General features: G+C 40.4%; 1 protein-coding gene and 1 long non-coding RNA gene across 6 annotated transcripts in view; one reads left to right on the forward strand and one right to left on the reverse strand.

The window, feature by feature from the left end:
• Positions 1–25,071, forward strand: part of LOC146767070 (uncharacterized) — a 133,340-nt gene that overhangs the window by 90,444 nt on the left and 17,825 nt on the right. The window lies entirely within an intron of this gene.
• Positions 6,608–25,071, reverse strand: part of LOC110473608 (VPS10 domain-containing receptor SorCS1) — a 258,920-nt gene continuing 240,456 nt past the window's right edge. For 3 of the 4 annotated variants that reach the window (XM_031505274.3, XM_085582756.1, XM_085582757.1), the window contains exons 23-28: positions 24,478–24,609; positions 15,309–15,408; positions 11,903–12,008; positions 11,577–11,737; positions 10,035–10,153; positions 6,608–8,725 (exon numbers count right to left, since the gene is read on the reverse strand). In XM_031505274.3, coding sequence (XP_031361134.3) covers positions 8,669–8,725; positions 10,035–10,153; positions 11,577–11,737; positions 11,903–12,008; positions 15,309–15,408; positions 24,478–24,609 — 675 coding nt within the window. In that variant the 3' untranslated portion in view covers positions 6,608–8,668. The remainder of the gene's footprint in view (positions 8,726–10,034; positions 10,154–11,576; positions 11,738–11,902; positions 12,009–15,308; positions 15,409–24,477; positions 24,610–25,071) is intronic. The other variant, XM_085582759.1, reaches the window with a different exon arrangement.

The following is a 25,071-nucleotide window of genomic DNA, read 5'->3' on the forward strand; positions in this document are numbered from 1 at the left end:
TTTCAAAGGAAATATCCCAGCTCAGGTGAACACCACCAAGCTCAAAGCAGTAACTGGACTGAAGTTTTTTGTGTTTGTGTTTCTTTGGGTTTCAGTGCTCAATCCAATCACTCCACACCCTCTCTGCAGAAATCATGAGCAGGGTGGGAAAGGGCCCAGCTTTGACAGCTCCTGCCTCATGTTCTGGCTGAGGTAGTGGTGGGAACAGGGTTTAGTCCTTGCAGCCAATGAGCAAATGAAGGATTCTGGTTTCTGAGATGGCAAACAGCTGAATTCACTTTAAAAAAAATCCAATTGAGAAAAATGTTTTAGGTACTTTTTTTTTTAAATAGCTGGGAAGGAAACATTTCCCTAGATGATATCATAGTAATATTCAAATGTGATTCCCTGAGAAATATTCTAACCAAGATACTTAATTTTAAGTTAGTTAAGTGGTTATTTGGCTGAAAGGGATTTTGCAAACAAGATCTACTTATGAGTCTTCAGGCTAAGGAAATAGTCTAGTGAAGTTAATTAAGAATGTGATTCTTTACTGTGTCTTCTGGTTAATATGATAATCAGGACCATGTTTGCAGCCACTCAGAACTGTAATCAAAAAACAAAAAAAAGGTAATAATCATCCTCACGCTTCACAGGCTTTTTTTTCCTTGAGGGAACCTTCTGGCTGCAATTATAAGTATTATTTATAGTGATGGTATTACTTGTCTCAAATGTGCATACTCTTAATATGCTGGTGTTTTAGGATTAAACAAGATTCAGAAGGGGAAGAAGTCTGGCAAACTTTATCAGTAGAATCTTCTGTTGAAGGGAAGTGAGCTTTTATGTTTCCTCTTTGTTGTAAATGTCTTCTAAAAGGCTGTCATAGAAATAAATGAAAACTGAAAATGTTTGGCTAAAAAGAAAGACAATTCTGTTTTCTTAATAAAATTACATTACTTTTAGTAGAAATAATGTAACAGAATTTTTTGGGGTTTGTTTGGGGCTTGCGACATTGCTCCAATATCACTTCATAATTGGAAAAAAAAAAATCTGGTGTCATAAACACAGCAGTGAAGAATTTCCAATGAGTGAGGAAAGGGTGTTGCATAGCACTCCTCAGGATTGCTGTTCTAGCAATTAATCAGCAAAGGGTGTCACTAAATGAGGGTCAGCTTGGAGAGACAGGGCAGGAGGTTCTTTGCAGGATCCTTTGGGAACGGTCCTGTGGAGGAGACTTTGTGGCAGAGTGGAAATAATTTTCCCCATTTATTGGCTGATAGGAATTCCTGGCAGGTGAGGGAGGTGTTGAAGTCCAGGCAGCACTTTCAGGGTTTGCTTCATGGCAGTGGCTACGTAAAACATCAGCTTCAAGCAAATGGAAATGCCCAAGGGGTAAATAATTTCATCTTTCAGATCTGATGCCAAATTTTGTATGAGAATGGGCCTTGAGAACTCTGATGGAGTCTCAAAGCAGGGCCTGTAACAAATCTTTTAATCTCCTGTTCTTCAAGAAAAATAAAACCTTTTCAGCTTTTAGGAAATTATGACCAGAATCCACACAAGGAGTCCTCTGTATGTGTATAAAAGTCTGCTTTTAACTGTATACTTTACAGTACTCTTCAAAAAAAACCACTCATATATTCAAACATGGCAAAATCAAAGGCAGCCTAGTGTCCAGTTAATCCAACCAGCAGGTGTCTGTAGATAGCTGGTGGAGATTTTCTGCAGTCATGATCTTAATGCTTTCTCATACATCATCTAGTAAGAAAAGAAAAAATGATAAAAAGGGAAGCTTTAAAATTTATAATTATTATTGCCATTTGGTTTTATTATTAATATAATTAATATTATTAATATTATTAATGATATTATTTCCACAAGTGCTCAAGTCCTAGCTTCCCTATAAATTTTGTATGTTTTTTCTTAATATGTGAGTGAAAAGACCAAGATCTGAAAATGGCACCCAACCCCAGAGCTAAAAATACCCATAATTTCTCATTGCTATCTATTTTTTCTCAAGAGTAAAGTGGTCTTTTTCTGCAAGTTTTGGATAAGTGCATGTTAATATGTTGATATGCACAATGTAGAAATCAGAATATCAAAAGAGAGCCAACATAATTTATTTTTTGTATCTAGTTCAAACAAGTCAAAAAGTAATGTTGCTTGCCTTCTTCATTATCATAATAATGAAAAAGGGTAATTAGAAGAAATATATAGAGATGAAGGAAAAGTTCAAGTAAAACTAAGGATGGAAGGTAAATTTCCTCTCCCTGAAACAAGAAATTTGGAATTAGGAAAAAAACAAACAAACAAAAAAACCAACCAAACAAAAAAAAACACCCACAAAAAAAAAAAAAAAAAAAAAAAAGAAAGGAGCAATAATCAAAGGCAAAGGAATCATTGCTTTTAATTAATAAAAATGTTTAGAGACAAAATAGATTCCTATGGATGGGTTGTAATTTATTTTTTGATAAGAGCTGCTAAATGTAATCCTCCTGTATCATAACATACACTGAGTGCTTGGGGACTTCAAGCAGCGAAGCGTTGCTGAAAATAACCCAGTGTTTATTTTCCCCTGAACTTAAGTCAAATAACCCTGACAGTGCCTGAGAAGAAACGACTTTATCAAAGGGCCAAGGCACCTTAAAAACTGCTGTTAGGGAAGGAAGTGCCTCTGTTTTACAGATAAACACTCGGCCCATGTGAGAGCTCTGGGCTGTCTTTGGGCACCCTCATGGAAGGAGAGGAAGCAGCAGGCAGTGTGCTGAGCTTTCAGGCCAATATGGTGTGAAAAGACAGGGGAAAAAATAACCCAGAAATGGCAAATGAGTCCTGTGGATGGGCCTGTCGGCCCGTGATGGAGCAGTGCTGGCAGCCTGACCATGGAGCTCTCTCTGCTGCTCTGACCTGCTCCAGGCCCAGCTAAATGTGGCGACCAGTGAGACTCACAACCCAAATGCTGATTTTGGGACTGCGAGGGAGGAAGAAAAGCCTCTGGACTCATCAGGGGACTCTCTCTTGTCCATTAAAGAAACATTTTTCAGAGGGTAAACATCATCTGGGAAACTAACTGCTTTCTGTGGCTTTGAAAATTTCCTTCCTGAGCTGTAGATTATTTTGGCATCAAATTGTCTTTTATCCTGTGACAGTCAGTAGTACCACAGCCTCTAGCCACTAATGGAACATCAATTATTAACCAAATGGTAGTCCTGCAAGTTCATCTATAGTGGGAAAAACTTTTATCTGCACAAGCCAGTGCAGCAACAGGGGAGAACCTACTCCATGAACAGCCCACTGCAAGATTTGAGGCAAGAAATGAGTGTCTCAGAGGCCAGTGCTGTGACTGCAGAGGGGCTGAGGCAAGATTTTGGCTCTGTGTTTACTGTGGCTTCTTCAGGACTTCTTGAGCAAGCACAGACATAATTACAGCTGTTCAGGGGACTGCAGCTCTGATCAAACAGCTTCACCTCACTCATAAGGCCACAAAAGGAATGCAAGAAACCTCAGGTCCTTGCTCCAGACATGTTGTAGCATAAGGGGAGCATGAAGGAGGATTACAGTGGTTTGAATCTCACACTCTGTGTGGGCCTAAGCAAGTGTGGAATGTGGGGACAAGTTATTTGCTGGGAAATAACTGGTGTAAATATTGCACATGTACAGCATCCAGTTCTCAACAGCGCTGAATCTCATCCACTCACCTCCTGTGACATCAGGCAGGGATGACTTCCAGGCAGCAGCCTGCTTCAGAGAGTAAGGAGGTTTCCAACTTCAGCCAAGATGTCAAGAGCAAGACTGCACTAAAACCTCAGTCCCAGGAGGGACCCTCAGCCTGGAGTGCAGCCCACAAGGAGAGACCATGGGAACATGCTGCAACCCAAACCCTTCTGCGGTGGAAGCAAAGGTTCAGCCCCTCAGTGCAGGGAATCCAACAAGGATGTTCCTCTCACACAGACAGGGTTAATAGTGAAGGTTTTCTCCCTGAAAGCACTCAGTGACATTACATTTAAATGTGCTGCATGCATTATTCATCTCTTTGCAGCAAGCAGCCAGAGCAGAGGCAGCTGTCAGTCCAATTCTTGTTTCAGAGCTCTGCCCTACAGCTGCCTCATGGGGGGCACAAGAAGGAATGACGAGGTCCATGAGACCCGCAGCCCACACTCCTGGGCTGGGGAGCAATTATTTGCAAGGGTAGCTGCAGCCTCAGAAATGTCACCATACCCAGCTTTGTTTAGGAAAGGCTGGAGGAGGAATTTGTTTCATAAAGGGAGGGTTTTTTCTTGCATCTGTGCTGTATCAAAGGCAGGCAATTGTACTTCTCTTCTCAAGGGTTTTGCTACAGTCCTTCTCTTGCACCTTTGTCTCTCAGGGCTTCTCCATAAAAAAGTATAAAAAACTCAAAACTTTGAGATTCTGGTTAATTTTCTCTGGAGTGTATAGAGAAGGTCTGGTTAAGGTCCACTCACCAAAATGGCCCAAGATGACAATGTGAGACCCAACCTGCAATTACTGCCAAGGTGCACACAGCACCTAGCACTGGGGTGGCTGCACCACAATGCAAACGAGAAGGAATACATCTTGAAATCCTCACACAGAGAAAAATACAACACAGATTTTCTTTACATCCCTCTTTCAGCACAGTAAGAGAAAGCCATATTCTCCAGTAGGAAAAAATGGAAAGGAAAAAGCTGAAGTTAAAACTGCAGATTAAATATATTTCTTAGGCTAATGACGTGGTACATGATAGCACTTTGATCTTATCAATTAGAAAACAACCTGACTTCAGTCTTTTCTTCTGGGTATTATGGCTAAGATCATACCAACACTAAACTAAAAGGATCTGTTTTAGCTCAAGTATTATTTATTCAAATGCTTTATGATTCTGTTTCATGGAGAAATGCAGGGACAGCGTCCCATTAACTGAAGGAAAATAAAGTTTTCTTTTTCAACACCGTGAACATGGTAGCTCTGCAATCAGGGGTGAAGTTTAAAACACTGAATGTACCTAGAGATATAATGTGACAAGGAAACTTGTCATGCATTCAATGAGAGGTGACAGCACACAGATAAAATACTAATCCCTTGTTATCAGCTCTGGGTACCACACTAAATGCAATTGTCAGAAATTCTTAGCAGAAGTTGACAGGACCAAGACAGGGTTCATTCAGGGTCACTGGAAATTCCTGCTTCATTTGCATAAGCACTTTAGTGAGTACTTCAAGAGTCCTGCTTTTCAGAAAGTTTAAGCAAATAGTCACATATTAAGAGCAAGCGATTGTTTGAGGCCCAAATCCTCAAACGTATATGAACATCAACAACTACTAATTTTCAGGAAAAGCAATCCAGCATCTTAGATCAAATTTCCTTCTAGGTGGAGAAGTATAAATCTCTCTGAAGCCACAATGTCTGTCTCATCTGTATGTTGACAGAGAATCAACATCAAATTAGGAAAATACTTTATTTGACTTTCTAACCATATTTTAACTCTCTACTCCTTCTGACAAAGGATGATGAGCTTTTTTTGTTCCCTCAAGGGAAGACAACATCCTCAGAGAAAATTCATATTGGATTTTATAAATATTTGGTGTTCTTTGTTTACTCTCACAGTGTTCATCCATTAGCAGTGAATTACTGTGTTGTTATACAAACCAGAAAACAACTGCAAATAACAATCAGTCTCTGCCTCAGGACACACAACAAGCTGAAGAGAATGATCTGAAAATGCTGTAGAGAGATGCTTGCCAAACCAGACTTACTGTTTATGGCCAGAACAGATGCCTGCTAATTCAGGTGGGTACTTAAACTATTAAAGCAGATTATAGCTTCACACACCTCAGTGAGTCACCTGCACTGTGGCCATTCCAGCCTGAATGAAGAAGGCTGCAGTGTCCACTTGAACATTCTAGGCTAATAATTGTTAATTACACTGGGGTCTACCCAGGACTGAAAACTACTCCCTCCTCCAATGAAAAAACCCAGGACTCCTGGACTCGTAGTATCTCATACCATAACCTTGGTAGTTGAGGCTACCCAAACCCCAGATCTTTTACTACTTATGTGCATATATAAATTCAGAAAATGAGGTACAAAAAAAGAGCACTGAACCAGGATCCTGCTATAAGAGGTGGCTGCATCCTGATTTGAAAAGCAGAGAAGTTCTGTTTTCTTCCTTTTTTTTTCCTCAGCAACATGCATCCACTGCCATATGGCAAGCTGACAGAAACTTCCTAGGCTTCATTTTATTCACATGTAAATTAATCACTAATGCTAATAGTTCAGACTTTCCTTCATCAGTGCTGGCAGAAGCAGAGTGAAAAAAAATATATTTTAAAGGAACATTTAACAGAGACTGTATGGAGAAGGATAAGCATGGACAGGGAATGGAGCTGGTGTTCCAGGGAACTGCTCAGAGCTCTATCATTGCTTGTCTGGAAGCAGAAAAATTGAGGACCAAGAAAGTTACCTTTATATGAACATCTTGTTTCTAGGAACTGTATTTTCCCCCATTTGTGAACATCCATGTCTTTTTTAGGTTATCAATTACCTCCTGTTCTAATATTGTTAGTGATCCCTGTCAGGGGTAGAGGCTAAAAGAAGCAAAAAAAAAAAAAAACAAACCCATGGGCCTTCATTTAGAGACATAATCTGTTTAATAAATATGACTGTAAAAGCAATAAACAATAGCAATTATACATTACGCTACATTGTATTTAACGAAAGGGAAAAAGAAGATGAAAAAGTACATCAAAAAAAGTAATTTTAAAATTAGAAATAGTTCCAACACTATAAGAAAACTTTTTGATTGGCTTACTATAAAAATAAGTTGGCTAATGTTGGACTTCAGTGGGGACTATTATACAGTTGCAGCCAAAACTTTCCCATCTTTCTTAAAGCTGTAGTTGCAAACATAATAGCAAAGCCGTACAAACTGCTGTGGTTTTACCAGTCCTCAGAGAAACTGCAGAAGGAGGCAGAGGACTCTGTACTGTGACTATCCTTTAACTACTATGGGCCTAATGACCTTGGTATCATTTTTGTTTTGCCAGCAAGTGGGTTAATTTAGGTTTGCGCCCAGTTTGTGATGGAGAAATTCAAACCCACTGCCACCAAATCCCTTCCCTGGGACTCTGGGCCACACTTACCATGCTGCTTTCTCCTGGTCTTGACTCAGGTTGCCATGGGCAATGAACAAAACCCACCCATGTCAGCAATCGGGGTGCCTCCTACATGTGCCTCACTGGTTTGTAACTGGCCTCTACTTTTCTCTACCTAAGATAGTTAGGCAAGTGTACACTGGTTATAGTATCTCTGTCTTTACACTCCAAACCAAAATCCTGGTGCTAGGTTTAATTACCTGAGTTGGGCTGGAAATCAACAGTTGTAATGACCATGGGCTAGGCTTCACACAGCTATCCAGTGTCTTTGGAGGACTTGTTTGAGATGTGCTAATCCTACTTTCTTGCTGTTCCCTTGCACAGTCTATGTGAACATGTCCTACAGCCTCATTTCCACTTGCAGGGTAAGATACAAGCTTAAGTTATTGATAAGAAATGAAATCTCGTGTAAGAGTAGTCCCATGGTATTGAGGCTCAACATGCATGGCAACAGTCCCAAACCAAATTCTCCCTTCTCTGCCCACAGTGGCAGGAGCTTGCAGATCTGCAACCAATGGGGGTGCCAAAGAAAACCATTGGACAACTGTGCACAGACCTTTCCCTGCCCCCTATTCTATGGACAAAATGTATTTCAAAAAACTGACAGGCTTTTGGTGATTCTGAAAAGGCAGAGATCTCCTGGGACTTCCCCAGACAAATTCAGCCATCAGCACTACACAGAGCTGACAGCGTTGCTTTCTCTCAGCCAAAATTGAAGGTGTAAGGCTGGCACAAAGGACTGCGAGTTCTTGCTGGCAATAACCTCCTGCCTGCAATGCACACTCGTTCTGTTCTGTTCAGGGTTAGGAGGCAACGTTGTCCTCCCAGGGCACTGCCAGTGGGATGCCGTGGTGTGAGCAGGCTAAGAAAGCTGTTAAGGAAGGAGCCTGGCCTCGCAGTTGGCATCACCACACTCACACTCAGCCTCCTTGCAGCGTGGGGCACGGGCAGCAGCTGCAGCTAGAGGAACGAAGGGCAGAGTCCAAACAGAGAGATAAACCAGACTGACCAAGAATATTTTCAGTGCCTTAAAACTCCAGTGTGATTTTTTTTCTGTGTGTGTGTGTCCTACGGAAGTCTGCTGGAGTGGTTACCCCTCCCGCAGCCCAAAGTGCTAAAAGAGCAGTTAAACCTAAAGCCAAGAACCCTAAACACTCCCTCCCACCTCCCACCACCCCAGCCCTTCTCCCCCCACATCCCAGCCCACCCCTCTCCCTAAAGAAGAGACCCCCCCCATGCATATTCTTGGCCTATATAATTATGAATTTTCTACAAATTAGAGACAGATCAGAAAAAAGAGAGTGAAAGGGTGAGGGGAAGGGCCGCAGGAGTGAATAGTGGTACCAATTCCTCTCCCCCCACCCCCCACTAAAATTGAACACCTGTACAATGCAGTTCCACTATGGTCTCAGTATAATGTCCACATGCACAGGCTTAAAGCTAAAAACCCTTTGTCATCTGAAGAATTAAAAAGTCCAAATGCAGTGAGCTCTCCTCCATTTTTTAGATGCAGATGTTGGTGTCCTCAATTCAACCATTTACATAGGTAGGGATTTCTTTTGTACTCTGGGGCTCAGCAGCTGTGGAAATACTTCCTGTGGTAAAGAACAAAATAAAAGTCAGTAAATAACATGCATATTTAGTCAAGGAAGATGCTTGCAGGTATCACCTTGATGGCCTTTGGGATTCAGCTGTTTCAGACTGACACATTCTTTCCAGAAATATTTTCTTGTCATTCAAACACTGAAGATGATGTCCTGTTCTTTTGCTAATGAAGATGATTCACTCATGTTGAAAGGTAGAGGGAAAGGCAGGAGCAGAGGGGTGGAGGGAAGGAGGGATTGAGGTCCTCAGAGGAAATGTGCAACTCATTTGCAATGACAAGGTGTTGGAGATTTCATAAATAACCTTAACCTTTGCATGTGCAAAAGAAGTGCCTAAACCACACACATCCAGAAAATAGAAAAGTGAGGTTTTGTTGCCAGAGTTTGGAGAGAAAATTAAATGATGCAGGGACATTAATTCTGATTCCTCCAAGGCAGGATCCCTGAATGTTAGTCAAAGGTGATGGAAAAAAAAATGGTTTCTGAACAAGCATACAAAAGAGAAACACCCAATTATAGTCCTGCTTTGTTTTCCCAAAAGAAAGAAAACTCATTAAAAAAGAAATTGCTGATTTCCAGAAACAGATGAGGTGGTTGTATAGGAGAGTGCCTTTGCACTTTCTATTCTGTTCACATCTAGGTCCAGACCTTCTCATTTTGTCAATGAGCTCTGATTCAGTTTTCTCATTCATCTCACTGACAGGATGGAAAAACACTCTTAGGAAGTTTGTTGGACTCATTGCTTTTGATACATAATTGAGTTTGTGTATCTCACACATTTAACTTTAGTGCTTGATCGTGCAGTCACAGTGCAAAGCAAGGAAAGGCCAATTTCTGGTGTAATGCAGTGTTCAGTAGCACAGCTGAAAAATGTATAAAATTCTGGCTGTTATAGAAAGACAGATATGCTATAGATGCACCAAATGAAAACCTACCCCCAAAATTTTCTTTTGATTTCTCTTATCCTGGAGCCTTCTAGGGTTTAAGTTTCCACCGCCAGCAAAAGAAGTTTTGAAGGTACCCTGTATAGAGCTAGCAGTGACTGACCCTTGCCACTGCAGTCTAAGTGACCTGTGAAAACATGAACCACCACCACTGCATTCTTTTAGAAAGGGGAAGTTCAAAGCCCAAAGCTCACTCAATTCTAAAAAGAGAATTCCTGACTTGAACTTGGGTGTTTCTCTCTTAGCATCTTACAGCAATTTTGCCTTGGAGGTTTCTGTGGGGGAAAAAACAACAAGAACAAGAATGCCAAACATTAAAAAAAAAAAAAAAAAAATTGTTAAAGTTTAGGACCCACCGCTCTGGGTCTTGGCTTGAAATCTCTTGGTGATCCACAAGCTTTTTGGAAGTCCTCTGTCCAGACTACCTTGGTTGCATTTCCTTTCCTTGGGTTCTGGACTGTGGCCTGAGGTTGCTCTGTATGGGGAATACCACATGGGAAAGTTGGTCCCCTCACTCCATCCTGTGTTCTGCTAAGCAGGGGTGTCCAGGTCTGCTGATGAGTAGCTGTTTAAAAACTTTTAATAGCTAAAAAATCTCCCTAGTGAGCAGTTAAGAGAAATCAGCATTGACTGCAGTGGAGCTTCCAGCTTAGACATCAGTTTCATCAAGAGGCTTTCTCCTTTTTTCTCCCAGGTTGTTTTACAGGCTGCAATCTTAGCACATCACACTCCCCCCTTTAATTGTCCTCTTCCTTGTTCCCTCTCTGCAGCAGCCATGACTCCAAGCCTGCTTTAAAAAACACTCCAGTAGATTTTAGGAGCATCCTCAGGTGAGATCTAAGGTTTGTTTAGGCTGATGAAACTGTAAATAAGTTGCAACTGTGCTTCATTCTGCCTAAGCTGCAGAATCACAAAACAGTGTGGGTTGGCAGGGACCTTTGGAGAACATCTAGTCCACCCCCACTGCTAAAACAATTTCATCCAGAGCAGGTTGCACAGGATCATGTCCAGGAGAGCTCTGAATATCTCCAGAAAAGGACAGTCCACAACATCCCTGGGCAGCCTTTTCTCTTTAATTCCTCTAAAACTGGTGCATGTCCTTATTTGCAGGGGTGCCTCCAGACTGGACCTGCAGAATTGTCCCCTCATGAATGAAGCTGAGCATTGCCTAAGCAGTCCTGGCTTTAGCAGAACATGTCTCCAGACTGAAATCTCCCTGACCTGTCCCAATACTTCTACTGTAGCCAGGGTAACAGAAAACAGACCGATCCCAGAATGCCCTGTCCAAATCTATTTACTTTAGGTCCTAAAAAAGCCTGCTTTTGGAAATAATCAAACACAGAGGCCTGTGGGAGAAGTCAGCCTGAGGATAAACCCAGCTGTCCAATACTGAGATCCCAGGTTTTACTCAGTTTATTTGGGAATCAGCCAGACTAACAGTGCTGCTGGCAACAAGGTCTGGCACAGCACAAAGCTCCCAGCAGTCAAAACACCAACAGATATTTAGCTTTTAGGTATTACTTACCAAATCACCTGCTCACCTCCATGTTCCAAGTGAGGGTGGCTGAATTTCTTCTGGCTATGGGGCTTAGCCCCCCAACTACATCAGCCCCAGCAAAATAAATTACATTGCCAGCAGGATTTTTTTGAGAAGGGGAGGGGATCTACGTAGAGCAACTAGGAGAGAGAAAAAGCCTAAAGTTGTTCCCCTCCCTTTCATCGCATGGCAGTGAGGGAGAGGGAAGAGTTAGAAAGTTTCCTGTAGCAAAACTAATGTTGCAGCAGAAGAGAATGGGAGGAGGATTGTGCAGGAATATGGGAAGAGGGGAGGCTGAGAAAAAGGTTAGCCAATTATAAGTCGGAGTCTGACCAGCTGCAGGATGCTGCAAGTTATTTACCTATGGGGTGGACTTCCAACTTCTCATCTACTAGTTGCTCAGGGCTCATCAGCTCACTTTGAGGGACATTAGGTATGCTTTCCCTCTGACTGACTGGACTGACCATCTCTTGATCTTTTTCATTCTGCATCTGTGCATATATATTAAGGCCAGGAATCTTCCTAAAACATTAACAGAAACCATCATTGTGTGGTGCTCTGGCAGATGTAGTATCAGCTTTTACAAACCAAAAAACAACTCTCTCAGAAAAAGAAAACCCAGCAAACAAACCCCAAACATCTCAGTGAAAGCAATGAAAGAAGGAAATGACTCAGGGAAGGTCATACCTTTTGAACTTGTAGATGACAAACACAGCCAGTCCCACAAAAACAACAGAGAGGAGCATCAGCATGGCTGAACCACTGTGACTGGGAGTGAGGTCCACCAGGGGAGCTGCAAGAGAGGACAAGGTTAGAGCCACCCCCAGCCTGAAGTGAAAGCTGCTCCCTCCAGAAATACAGTTCATTCTCCCCTCTTACTGCACTTGTAGCAGGTCTGTATATATCCTGGGCTTCTCTCAGTTTTTAATCCACCTGGGAAGAACCCCAAGTTCAGATCACCTGTGGTGCTCAACATATCCATTGATGTGAAGTTCCACAGCTTTCCCCTTAGAGGTCTTTCTTTCAGATTCAAGAAAAAAAAAAAACCCAAAACACATCAAAACCAATCTTAATTAAAGAGCCTCTCCGTATTTCTCCTCAGAGTTTTGCTTGCCATCTTGCCATAACCCCTCCCACAACACGGCCACCCAACCCATCCAGAAGCATGGATTTCCCAGAAAGACAAAGTGAATGGTATTAAACAGAGTTTCCATCACTCTCACACACATATCCAGGAAGGCAGTCAGCCTCCAAGCAGTTTCACAGGAGGAGCAGAGGAGTCACTTGTTGGTGCAGACTCCGTACTGCACACAGACACAGAGCTCCAGCTGTGCCATGACAAGGAGCAAACACATCCTCACACACAGGACATGGCCCAGGTACTGCCCTCCTCTGCAAGGCAGCCAAAGTCAACTTCAGCTGCTGCCAAACACATCCTCCCCTCTTGCATCTCTTCACATGCACTGAACGGATCCCTCCTAAACCAGAACTAGAAGACACAAGGAAATAGGCACACACAAGCAAAGGGGCACATATCACATGCACACGTATTTTCAGCTTCACACCTAGAGTAATAAAGCCAAAATTTACAAGAAGTGAAAAACCTTCCCTTTCCCACATCTGGTAGGAGCCAAATGAAAGGATCCATTATTATGAATTCCTCACACATCTCCACTCTGTCCCCTCTCCATCTGTGTTTTGTGGGTCTCTGCAGTTCTGTGGGATGACAAAGTGGCTTTCCAGCCTATTCAGATTCAGCATCACTCAATGTTCCTGCTCTAATGCTGCACTGAGAGCCTAGTAATAAACAGCTATTTAACTGCTTTGTGAGGAATGTTGGCATGCCTTCCTCTGCCTTAGAGTTGAAGTTGTTGCCTGTTGGGTTGGGGACATTGGTTTGTTTTTTATCTCATGAGAAGAAGGATTGAACATGATGAATGAATCACAATATATTGTCTGTAATTGCCATAAATTAATCCTTCCTTCAGTGTGGTCTGAACACAGAAGAAAGAAGTCTGAAACGTGCTGAGGCCAACACTTGTCATTCTTCTGTGCTCCAGGGAATGCACACACACACACACAACACACACAGAGTCATTTCTACAGCTTCTATGTGAATGTCCACTCCAAGTTACTTTAGATATCTGCACTTTTGCTCCCTGCAGGTCCTCTGCTGCAGAAAAAGCTGCTGTGCATGGACAGGCACACACAGTGGGGAATATACTTGTGCACTGAGGCACACAACATAAATGTAGGTGTACACAGATATGTGTGTGTACACTTCCAAAAAACACATGTTGAGCTTTGTGGTTCAGCCCACTACAGCCCATAGCTACCAGAATCCAACAAAAAATCAGTGAGAAGGCTGGGAAAGAAGGGATAACATAGCCCAGAGCAGCACCTTTGAGCATATGCATCCCCTGGGACTGAATTTTCTAAGGGTTGCTTCTGGTGTTGTGCTGTGTTCCAAGTTTCCCTGGTTCATTTAATTTAATTTTTTATAAAAGCCTGGATTTTCAAAGGCCACTTCTTCTTATTTTATAACAACCAAAACAATAGCTTTCAGCAGAGAAGTAAGTCTCTCACGGCTCTTTGTCAAATTTTGAACAATTCACAAGTTTTGGTGTCATGAAATTGGGCCTTTTGCTTAGATGGAGAACATGACCTCTACAGCTTGTTAAGGAGACATAATCCCTCAGAGACCTCAAAGTGGCTGTTCTCTGGGTTTTTAATGCATAGTTTGGCTATCCAAGCTCATTTTGCATTCTTACTGAATCCTGTTTCTACAAGAGACAAAATCCTATAGGGTTCCTATAGGACATTGTGAGTCCAGTTACAGCAATCACTCACCAGTGGCTTTGAGAGTACAACAAAGCCTACAGAAAAAAATAGTGTTTGCATCTGTTATGGACAAAAAGTACTCCTTCCTGGTGTCTGTGTGTAAACACAAGTAAAAACATGCATTTTTTGTAAAAATTATGAACAATTGCATGTAACTCTATTTTTGAAGCTGACATTATATGTTTTTGGTTCTAACTTGTCTAAAAATAAGCATCTGGCCATCTGTTCCACAGCTAATGGAAAGCAGAAACATACAGCAATATTCTCAGGACAGATATTAGAAAGCTCTGCTTAGGGAAAATGAAATATTGGAAACTCCAGGCCTTTATTTTGGGGAGATTTAAATGCAGTAACATTACACCCTTTCTTAATAGTCTCTTTTTTCTTGCTGCTTACAAGGCAGCACATGAACTTGCTTTCCCAACCATTTTCCCTGGTTGGGAAAATCCATTCATACCTCAAAAAGGTTTTGGAGAGCACTTTGCTGGTACAGGTGAACTGAGGGTCTAAATTTGCAAATTATCAAAAGAAGATGATATCAACTGATCAGAATGATCAGCAGTGCCTGGGGAAAATGAACTCCTGAGAGTGTGGATTGGTTTGTCCATCTCTTGTAATAGTTAAATAGGAACTATGCTGCAAAATGAGGTTTTAGCATACAGAATTACATATGATTAATGACATATGTAATTAAATATCAGGACTTTGGAGATGACTTATTTTGAAATAGAATTAGTTAAGGTCCAAACTTCCTGATTTTAGTTTTGTGCATATCTATATTGATGCTAGTCTTTCATACTGCTGAACAACTTTTGAGCAGTGTTTAGTTGCTTTGAATGTTTGTTGTCTCTAGAATATCTGACCATATCCAAGGCTAGCAGGTAACTTTTGCACTGTGGGACTCAGGCTGAAAATGCCACGGTGCTGCTTAGCTATTGAATATTTCAGAGATAACCAAGAAATACACACTTCTGCTGCTACTTATACCATGTTTCCAAAAAAACAGTAAATTCTTGGACCTAAGAAAACAAAAGGATTAGCTGTAAATGCAAAAGCCACATATCTTTTTGGCATGATATAGAAAGTTGAGGTAGAGCAGACATTTTAATGTCTGCTCATACACTGTGTTGTTATTGTGATATAAAAATAAGAAATGTTTAAAAGACAGCTGATAGCACACTACTGCCATGAATATATTGCTTGCTGTGCTACAGAGCAACACACAAGGCATACACAAAAAGAGAATACTCACCTGCTGTTAAATGGGCAGCATGGACAAGGATTCGAACTCCTGGCTTCAACTCAAAATGGACCAGGTTTTGGTTCAGTTTCTGGATCAGCGTTTCTGAAATCTGGGAAGGAAAAAAAAACAGAAACAAAACAAAAAACAAAACAAAACAAACAAACAAAAAAGAAGCATTTGTTATTTGTTTCTGCTGGCTAAGCAAAGATTTTGCACTTTCTGAGCACAGATTCCTATCACCTCATAATGTAGGATTTTGGACAGAGTGGTCTGTGTATGGGCAGCACTGGTTGAGCAACAAAGTGCCCAGTCAGACCTCTGTGGGAGCAGCCCAGCAGCAGAAGGGAATTGAGTCCCAAAGGAACATTCCACCCACACGTGAAAGTGGCCACAGGACCAGCCAGCAGCATCACATCAGTGAACTCAGTTCACATCAGTGAATTCACTGTTTGAGGGAAAAGGAACTTTGCAATTATTAATGAACACTTGCTTGTAATAAATAACTTCTTGCTTGTTGAGTGGCCAGTTCTATGCTCTTAGAGGATGTTCATAATATGTGATATACTTGAATAAAAATGGTTTAGATCCATGCCACAGCTTGCAGTTAATTTTATAGTTCTAAAAGCAAATTTAATTTCATCCAGCTCAAGAGATTCAAGACAGCTGCTCCCTAATCCTTAAATATGTACCAGAACCAGATTGAATATGGAAGTGTTTACTGACTACAGAATGTGGCTTAAACAAAATGCATGTTACATCTCTTCTTCTGGTTTACATGCATAACCCACTCTCTTTCATGGGGGAGATTTTTCCACAGAGCTTTCAGATCACCAGATTATCTTTCCACAACTGATGACACACAGATCCACTTTTTCCACATCACTTCATTACATGCAAGAAGTTCCAGTCATGTTGACATTCAAAACAAAAAACATCCAGATAGATTAATCAAGGAATGGAAGCTTACAGACATGGCAGTTTGTTTTTGTGTCTTCTGTATGTTCATTTGCCTGACGTTTTATGTATTTCACATTTTCTTACAGCAGAGATTGATTTTCTAATTGAACAGTCACAGTTCTCCAGGTTGGCTTATTAGAGGCTGGAAAACTGGAAACACAACATCCCCCATAACCCATAACATGCAGTTGCTGAGAATGAGCTTTTATAGCCATACCACAATCAAGTGGAATCGTATTCTAGTGCTCACCACTTAATTCAATTTGTTTTAAATAAATCCTTATTACTTGTTGAAGATTAATGAAAAATTGTCAGAAAAAAGAACATTCCAATAATTTTTACACCATCTTTTTCATGTTCTTCATTTTTGTCTGGTTAAGCTATTTCAGTAAATTCTACCCAGATATGATTAGATGTTCCTTGGCTATCATTCATCACAGTATGAGATTTATTTCCTTCTTTTATTTTTTTAACATTCTTAATGGTTCTTTCAATACTCTTGGCTCATACACTTCATTTCTGGCTGCTGATCATTTGAATATGTGCCTTTGGTCCAATATCAATTTGGCAATAACTCTTATAGGCATTTTATTTATATTTTTAAATATATCTCTTTAAAGTTACAATTTATTTCATGGGTGCCAGAATGAGTAATAAATATATTTCTTCCAATAGCAAGAAAAAATACCACCTGCATTCAAAGAGCCATCTGTTGAGCTCAGAGCAGCAGGGATGGTGACACAAAGATGTACAGTACATGAAGAATGCCTAGGAAGCAAATTATAGCCCTCTTTAAGGATTTGAGCATATTAATAACCAAGATTGACAACTATAAAAAGTTTCTCATCTCTAAAACTAGAGCAACGATGAAGATTGATATGCTGTAAACCAGGTACATTAATGGCTCATGGAACTAATGGGAAAAGTATCATCCTGGCTATATCCAGTCCTACATGAAATTTAACAGCTCTCCTCCTTAACCCTGCAGGCATGTTCCTTTCTGCTCTGAGATCCTGATGCTGCTGGGGCAGCTGAGCCTCTGGGGAAAAAGGCCTCTGGGGAAAAAGAAAAAAAAAACAAACATGAGACAGTAAACTAAAGAAAGGAGACAACCACACTGTGTGCCATTTCTCTTCAACACATTGTGATACCTGCACAAAATGGCAGGGAAAGAGCAGAGGTTAAAAACATACATGATGCCTTGTACACAAGCAGAGGCTGACTGTGATATGGAACTGAGTCTGCAGCCAGCAAACATTATATGTTGTACTGGAGAATGGCTTCCTCAAGGATTTGGGCAAAAGAATGGGAGAATGTGGAAAAAGTCAGCATGAGAAGGTACAAGAGATTTGGTTGGGCATTAGTGATTTGAAGGGACAGTGAGATCTCCTCTGGCCTGCCTGTGGGCTCCTGGGGCACTGAGTGAAGAAGCAAAACAGCAGCTGAGAGGTGCTGTGGCTGCCTCCCAGCAGGCCAGTGTGTGAGAGAAAAATCAACAGGTATTTCTCTCTGGAGGGCCAAGGGAAAGGAAAAACAGGAGAAAGGAAGTAAGGGTAAAATAATAAGGAAAACGAAGAAAGACAGAAAGAAAGAGTCACAACTGAAATTTATTATTACTGTATTGCTTTGTTACTTGATTATGAATGAGGACTTCATTGTATAACATCCTGTACAAATTCATCTCAGACTAGAATAATTTTTGCCTGAAACCATCAGTGTCTCAGCAGAGGCTTGAAACAAGCATAACTGTTCCAGGACTACACACACAGTGTCAAAACTGGCAGCAACACTGTTCATTCTGTGCAAAGTATAAAGGATATTTCATTGGCTCGATTAATTATATGTTTTCCCAGTGGCTTTTTGTGTACAGCTTTTTTTTTTTTCCCTTGGTCTTTATGGAATCAGAACAAGTGAAAAAAGTAACAGCCTAAGATCTTCAAAAGTACCAGAAATTCTAGTGAGAATCAGATATCTGCCTTCCTCAGGCAGCTCTGGAGATTCCTGACACACATGTCTTAGGAAAGAACAGATGCATTCAGACATGTTTTTAAAATGTTTGCTTGTTTGGTATAATATTTTCATTTTTCTTTATGTGGAAAACAAGGTTCTCTTCAAAACAGACAAACAGAGTGAAAATGCATTTCTGTACTCCTAAAAATTATCTGAAATAGAAACCATACATAATGGCTTACAGAAGCCAGTATTTGAGGTCAGTGAGCAGCTTACATAAACCTCAAGGGCCAAATTCACACTGGGATTGTATACACTGCCCTCCAAAGCTGGACCTGGCAATGTCTGTGGTCCTCACGTGGTCCCAAGGGGACCTGTGCACTGAGAGGTCAGTCAGGACATTTGCTTTGAGATTGGACAACAGACTCCTCTGCCTTCAAGCTTATTTCTAGCTCAGTTATCAGACTTTAATCTAGGAGTTGTTCTGACTTGACTTGTTTGTAGTATCAATATAGTGTCTCTGAATTAAATTTCCACACAACGGCTGATCTCAGTTGTTGAGATAATAAAAAGGTTTCAATGGTGAACATTTTGGGGTTTGTGCTTCCCTTTATTTCTGCACTCAAAATGATAACCGTGGATGCATTTTGGTTTAAAAAGCAGAAAAGGAAACATCAAAGTACTTTGACCTGTTTCAAAAATAGCAATGCAACTCCAGTTGAACAGCCAGACCTTCATCTGGGGAACAGGTTGGCCTCAGGCCTCCCTCTCTTCATCTCTTCCTCCTGGAGATGCAACTAACTTAGCTGCAGATAAAACTTCTTAGAATAGCAATCTCTTAATTTATAGTCTTCAAGAGTCTCTCTTGTGAAAATAATTAGCTTTCAAAATTAGTTTTGGTCCTTAACTGAGCCTCATTGACTTTATCTGCTTCATTTGCAGAATTAAGCATGATGTGCAAAAATAATTCAGTAATAGGAACTATTCTTCATGTATCATTTTTCATCAAAGGACACATAATGAATAATAATAACTGACAATTTGTGAATAAAAATAAAGAGATTCCAATTTAAAAATGGAACAAAACAAAAATTAATTTGGCTGCTCTTAGCATTTTGTCAGATTTAGGACTCTAAAAGAACCATGTGAACCAAGAGGCAGAATTATCACCGAGAAGGGCACTTTCTCATACCTTTACTGACTTTTGAAACCCCTTGTGTAAGTTATTTTAGACTAAGTATGCACTAGTTAAGAATCTTGATAATTTTATAGATACAGTGTAAAGATCTCAACTAGTGAGTGCTACACTTCAATTCAATTCATTGAGCAAATCAATAAACAACTAAGGAAAGAATTAGGCACATTGATTTAGTAGGAAGAAACTTGAACCAACAGTGGGAAAGTGAAGTGGGAGTCAGGGCCAATGTGGATTACTTTAAACTGTGCCACTTTCCCTGGATAACCTTGGACACTTCACATGGGGCCTCTAAAGCTTGCTTGCCCTAGCACTGAAAAGAGCACAGTCACTGACTTCCTGGCTCTAGCAGGAATTTCTGCAGATCTTTAATGAAAGATGCTAAATTCAAGCTGCTGGGAGTATCCAGGGACACTGTGAGAGCACGAGGCAGAGGATATTCCTGTGGTTCCTCTGGGACAAGAATGGAACAGCAGATATGAGCCCAGAGAGAACCTGGACATAAAGGCCAGGATTCACTTTTGATGAACAAAGGCAACCAAAAACAGTCTTGAGAATCAAGGGATGCTCTGTACACTGAGCAAAAGATGAGGGAGAGAGGGCTGACAGTCATGTGGCAGGAGCTAAAGGTGTTAAGGCAAGAGATTTACACAGCCTCTCCTACAGCACACAAGCAGCTACTTAGAAAAGCTGGCTAAAGAACAAAAGCCCCTGGTACAAGGTCTTTTGGTTCACATTATTCCACTCTCTCCTCATCTGCCTTCACTTCTTAATACTGGTCCAACCTCCCCTAAGTACCAGTGGAAGACTTGATCTTCTTTCAAAGGCAGAGATGTTAAAAAAAAATCTCTCCTAGTCAGCATTAGATGGTATACCCCATATCAACCTCTTCTTGGATTTTAATTTCCAGGACTGATTGGCACAATTTTCTGTAAGATTTGAAGGCATTCACTGTCATGATCTTGTTGCTAAAAATATTTTGGTAATGGGCACACCTGAAATATATTAAATAAATGTACTGAAAGCAAATACACTGATAAAGCTTAGGAGGGTGGGCAAAAGAAAACCCCAAACTTTTAAAAAAGATACAAGCTCCATGAGCTACAAAGAAGCAGATAGAAAATTAAATCTGCTTTAAGGAAAGAGTCCCAAGAAGTATATATGCTTACAGGCTTCCTGAATGCCACTCTCAGTGGTTTTAAATTCACAAGATATATTTAATCTCTGCAGTTCATCACTGTCCAGTTGATATTCAGTCATCCATGTCATTTCCCATCTCTTTGGCTGGATACAGATACTGGCCACAGCTGCAACATATTGAGTACAGTTGGCTACCAACCAGCTGATGTTATCATTTGCCAAAGTCTCCATCATGCCATGTTGCGGCGAGTTCTTCTCAGAGAAAAGATTAAGGACCTCAAATGTCATTAACTATTTGCTCTTACCCCTGTTTTGCATTCTTTTACAGTAATTTTGAATAGGCCAGTGAAAAACACCCAAATGGAGAACTAAAGAGAAATTCAGGATAACACTGAAACCTTTACTTGATACAAAAACAACACTTCAGAATTCTCATGTACCTTCTGCTTATATTTCATTTTACTAAAAGAAAATGCTTTTGTTATGTTTGAGGAAACAACATGGAAAGAAGGAAATTTGTGAAATGCATAAATAAAAAAAATAACCCCTCAGAATCATCCTACTGAGTAAAACCATACACTGAAATAAATAATTGTAACTGCCCTCTACTGACTTTTAATTACGATATTTTCTTACGGAACATTCATTTTGAACTATATTTGTGCTAAAAATAACTCAATTTCTTGAAATGTTACTATTAGATATTTGCCTTTCACTGAAGAGAAAGAAATTGATGCTTTTGAGGTAGCAGATCTGAATTCTGTAATCATCAAATTCAGATGAAGATGGTGTAACAACTGCATTACAGCCCAAGTGGCCAATGGCAGTTCTGGGTGGCTGTTTTTGTAAAATTTGGAATATTTCAGCATTGTTGCAGTCACAGCATGCAAATCAAAGACCAATGTTTGACAACTACCAATTATTTTTACATTTTTAAACAGGGTAGTTGTCTGTCCTCAGCTACTGTTAAATGAAGCAGCACAATCAAATGCCCAATGAAAAAAGAAAAAAAAGAGAAAAAAGAAAGGACACAATATTCCTGTCATAAATACAAGATTTTGCAAATGTGTTTTGGGATTCTGGATGATGAAAAGGCCTTTTGATTTTTTTAGGAAACTGTGAAGAATAACTTTGCACTGACTACAGAAAGTGGAGTGGATCAAGCACTTTTTTTGTATTTGTGTATTTATATATTTATGTATGTCTCTATTTCTGTATGTTAAACATTGAGGAAACTTCCCCAGACTCACATATAGCAGATTTTTTTGGCTATCAACAGCAGTCAAACTTTTTAAAGGTACTTTAGTCTCCAATGGATAATATTAGGAATGCAGAGTTCACATTTCTAAATGCAAAGAGATATGACAATAATTGATTCTATGTATACATAAAAAAAATTAGGACAATTGTATGAAAGTGATACATCAAGTGAGGAAGAAAATGACATTTACCATTGAACCACAGTCTCAAAGACAGCATAAAACACAAAACCCTCATGGAAAACTGCATGGTAATGGACATTTGTCAAGTGGGGCACTACACAGTCCTACTACTGTGTTCAGACTCATAAAACATGAGTGGCACAAAGGAGTATTGTTTACTTTGATAAACAGGAAACCAAGACCTAGACTGTCAAGGCACAGTGGACATCTAAGTGCCTCTGAAGTCAATGGGAATTATGTACCTAGAGAAGAGTGGCTGGACAGAGGGACCTAAAACTATGTTTGCAAAGCCAAATGAGTATACATATCAGACAAAAACAGAACAGCTTAATCCACCTAAAGGGGAAACAGCAAAATGTAAGCCTCCCTTGGTTATTAAATATGAATGAGATTTCCTGGTAAATGTGAAAGTCCATGAAACCCCATACACCCCTCATGGTTACCCATGGCAGAACAGTGGTCTAGCTCAGGTGATGAAGAAAGGAACCTCTATAATGAAGTGCTTTCTTAAGGAACCTTTTTCCATTGCAGTACTTGTGTAAACTATTCCAATTTCATTCCCTGCACACTTGGAAGTTTCTCTTCGAAATTAGAAAACATAATTCAGAACTGAATTCCTTTGGGTGTGCACCTGCAAACTGGCAAGCTCATGTACGTGCCTTTGAATAGCTTATTCCTTGCCCATGACTACAAAACAGACTTCTATTCCTACCAGAAAAGAAGAAATACATTAGGAGTACCTCAGAAGCAACTTAAGCTTCTTAAGCTGTTGCCATCAAAAACTTCTACTCCCAATACTCATCCCAGCAACTTCAAGCACAGGGAGAGGATGTGGAATGAGCTCTGAAACACTTTGGGCAAGGCATAGTGAAGGATCACAGACAGAAGGATCACAGGATGACAAAACAGGAGCAGTATCAGAATATGCTTCAGAGCAGAGGACAGAGGCCTTTGGACAGTTCTCACAGAAATCCCCACTATTTTTTACTAGACTTACTAGGAAAAGGAATGCAGCACCCACAGACTGAAAATAAAAACATTCTGACCATACTGGTTTTATTTCAAAGAAAAAAGCTGGCTGCAAATGGCAAATAGTTTCTCTCTCCTCCAAAGGACCCTGCAGGATGCCAGAGATGTTAAATGGAGTTACACTGAAAATGACATTTCTTCTTGTCCATAAAGAAGGCCATGAGAGCACTGCCGGACTTCCTTTCTCCACAGTCACAACGACTCTGCTTTTACAGGACAGAAAGAGGCATAAAAAGAGGGAGAAAGAGTAAGCTGCTGAGTGCTGGGTCAGATGTAAATTTGAAAGTTTATGGACTGGCTTTCTTGCCATTTCATGAAGGAAGTGAGGAAAAGGGGAAATGAAGGAGAAAAGGAACAAAAAGATTTTGCAGAGCAGTAAATCTCCATATTTTTTGTTTACTACATGGGTGGTGAAAATGTAAGAAGGTCATTTGTCAAAAGAAAAGATGACAGCTAGAAATGCTGAGCAAGAGAAAGCTTAAGAATATGGGTGACTTGGAGGTTTGAAGCTCACAGGTAAGTTAACATGGCTTGAGCCATGGACATGGAGTATGGAAGGCAGAGGTACAGTGGTGCTTCCCTGAGGGCCAAAGTTATCCTTGCCCCTGCAATCTGAATTAATAAGCTAAGGAAAGGAGCTATGGGACAAGAGGACATAGTTTAGTGGTGCACATGGCAGTGCTAGGTTATCAGCTGAACTCTATGGCATTAGAGGTGTTTTCCAGTCTTAAAAGTCTGTAATTCTATGTCTTTTCATGATTTTTGCCCAGCACAGTGTTTTATCTTTTAATTACAATCCTGCTAGGCCCATCTGGTTGGCAGGGACTTTTGGGTCTGCAGAGAGACAGAGTCCTTCAGTCATCATAACCTGTCATCATTTCAGCTGTTCACAGAGAAAACAGTGGCTCAGCCCCACTTCCAGCACCATGAAGAAGGCAGGCAGATTCTCCAATCCCATCCTGTGCCTTAAGCTAATGAAGTTCTGAACAGCCCAGATTCACCATCCAGCTCTGTTCTCCAGTGCTTTCTAGACTCTTGACAGTGTCACAAACTTTGCTTCATGAAGCTTCTCTACAGTTCTTGTTGGCAGGAACTAATCCCCTAAATGCTTCCTTCCTTCTTCTTGCTTCCATGAAGTAAACTGGACTTCTAAGGGAACACAAATGGGCATCTAAACTCCTAAAGACAGCTCCAAAGCCTGTTTCCAATGCTGGGGAAAGAAAAAAAAAAGAAAAAAAAAAACTGCCCAAACCAACCAACCACCTCAAAAAAAAGAAACATAAAAAAAACCCTAAAGAGGATGTAGTGTGTAACATGTACCCCAGTGAATGAGATGCATTTTTACCATAATTATCAGTTCTAACCATACACAAATCCCATATACATACAGGTATAGGTATTTCATATATATATATATACACAGAAATGCATACACATACACTTTTCCAAGTAATGGACACCATACCTGCTCTAGGTTTGCTGCTGTTCTTTTTTTTTCTCCTGTGGCATCTTGATATGGTAAAATGAAGAGTTCAGCAGATGTGGGCAGGCCAGGGAGCACTGCAACCAGAACGTGCTTGCTGGAAATACCTGTAGCCTGATACAGAGAAATAATGGAGACAGAAACAGTGTGGATGGCACTGAATGCAGGGAGCTTCTTCGTTAAGGCACCACAGTACTTTCACCATGTAGGGTGTATCTCATACGTTTCCTGGGCTGAAATTTTTAAGTTAGGATTTTAATATCACAATTTTTGACACATTAGAAAAAATTCAGAAAAAAAGTACCTTAAAGGCATTACTACCAGGGTCATCTCCAATCTTATGTTTAAGCTGATGCTACACAATCAGATTGCTGAGTTATTATCCAGAAAAGGACTTAAGTTTGGCCCTCAGGAAGTTTTGCTAGCCAAAGGAAGGAGAAACATAATTTGATAAATCTTCCTCCTTTGCCTTTCTGTTGTGTATTATCCACCAAAGACACTTAAATCTCAAGGTTTTGATTTAACCTGAAGTTTTCAAATGCTGAATTTAGATGGTCACATTTAAAGAGTGGGGAA

Source organism: Lonchura striata, chromosome 6, assembly GCF_050655825.1.
Source record: "Lonchura striata isolate lonStrDom1 chromosome 6, ASM5065582v1, whole genome shotgun sequence".
Lineage (NCBI taxonomy): Eukaryota > Metazoa > Chordata > Aves > Passeriformes > Estrildidae > Lonchura > Lonchura striata.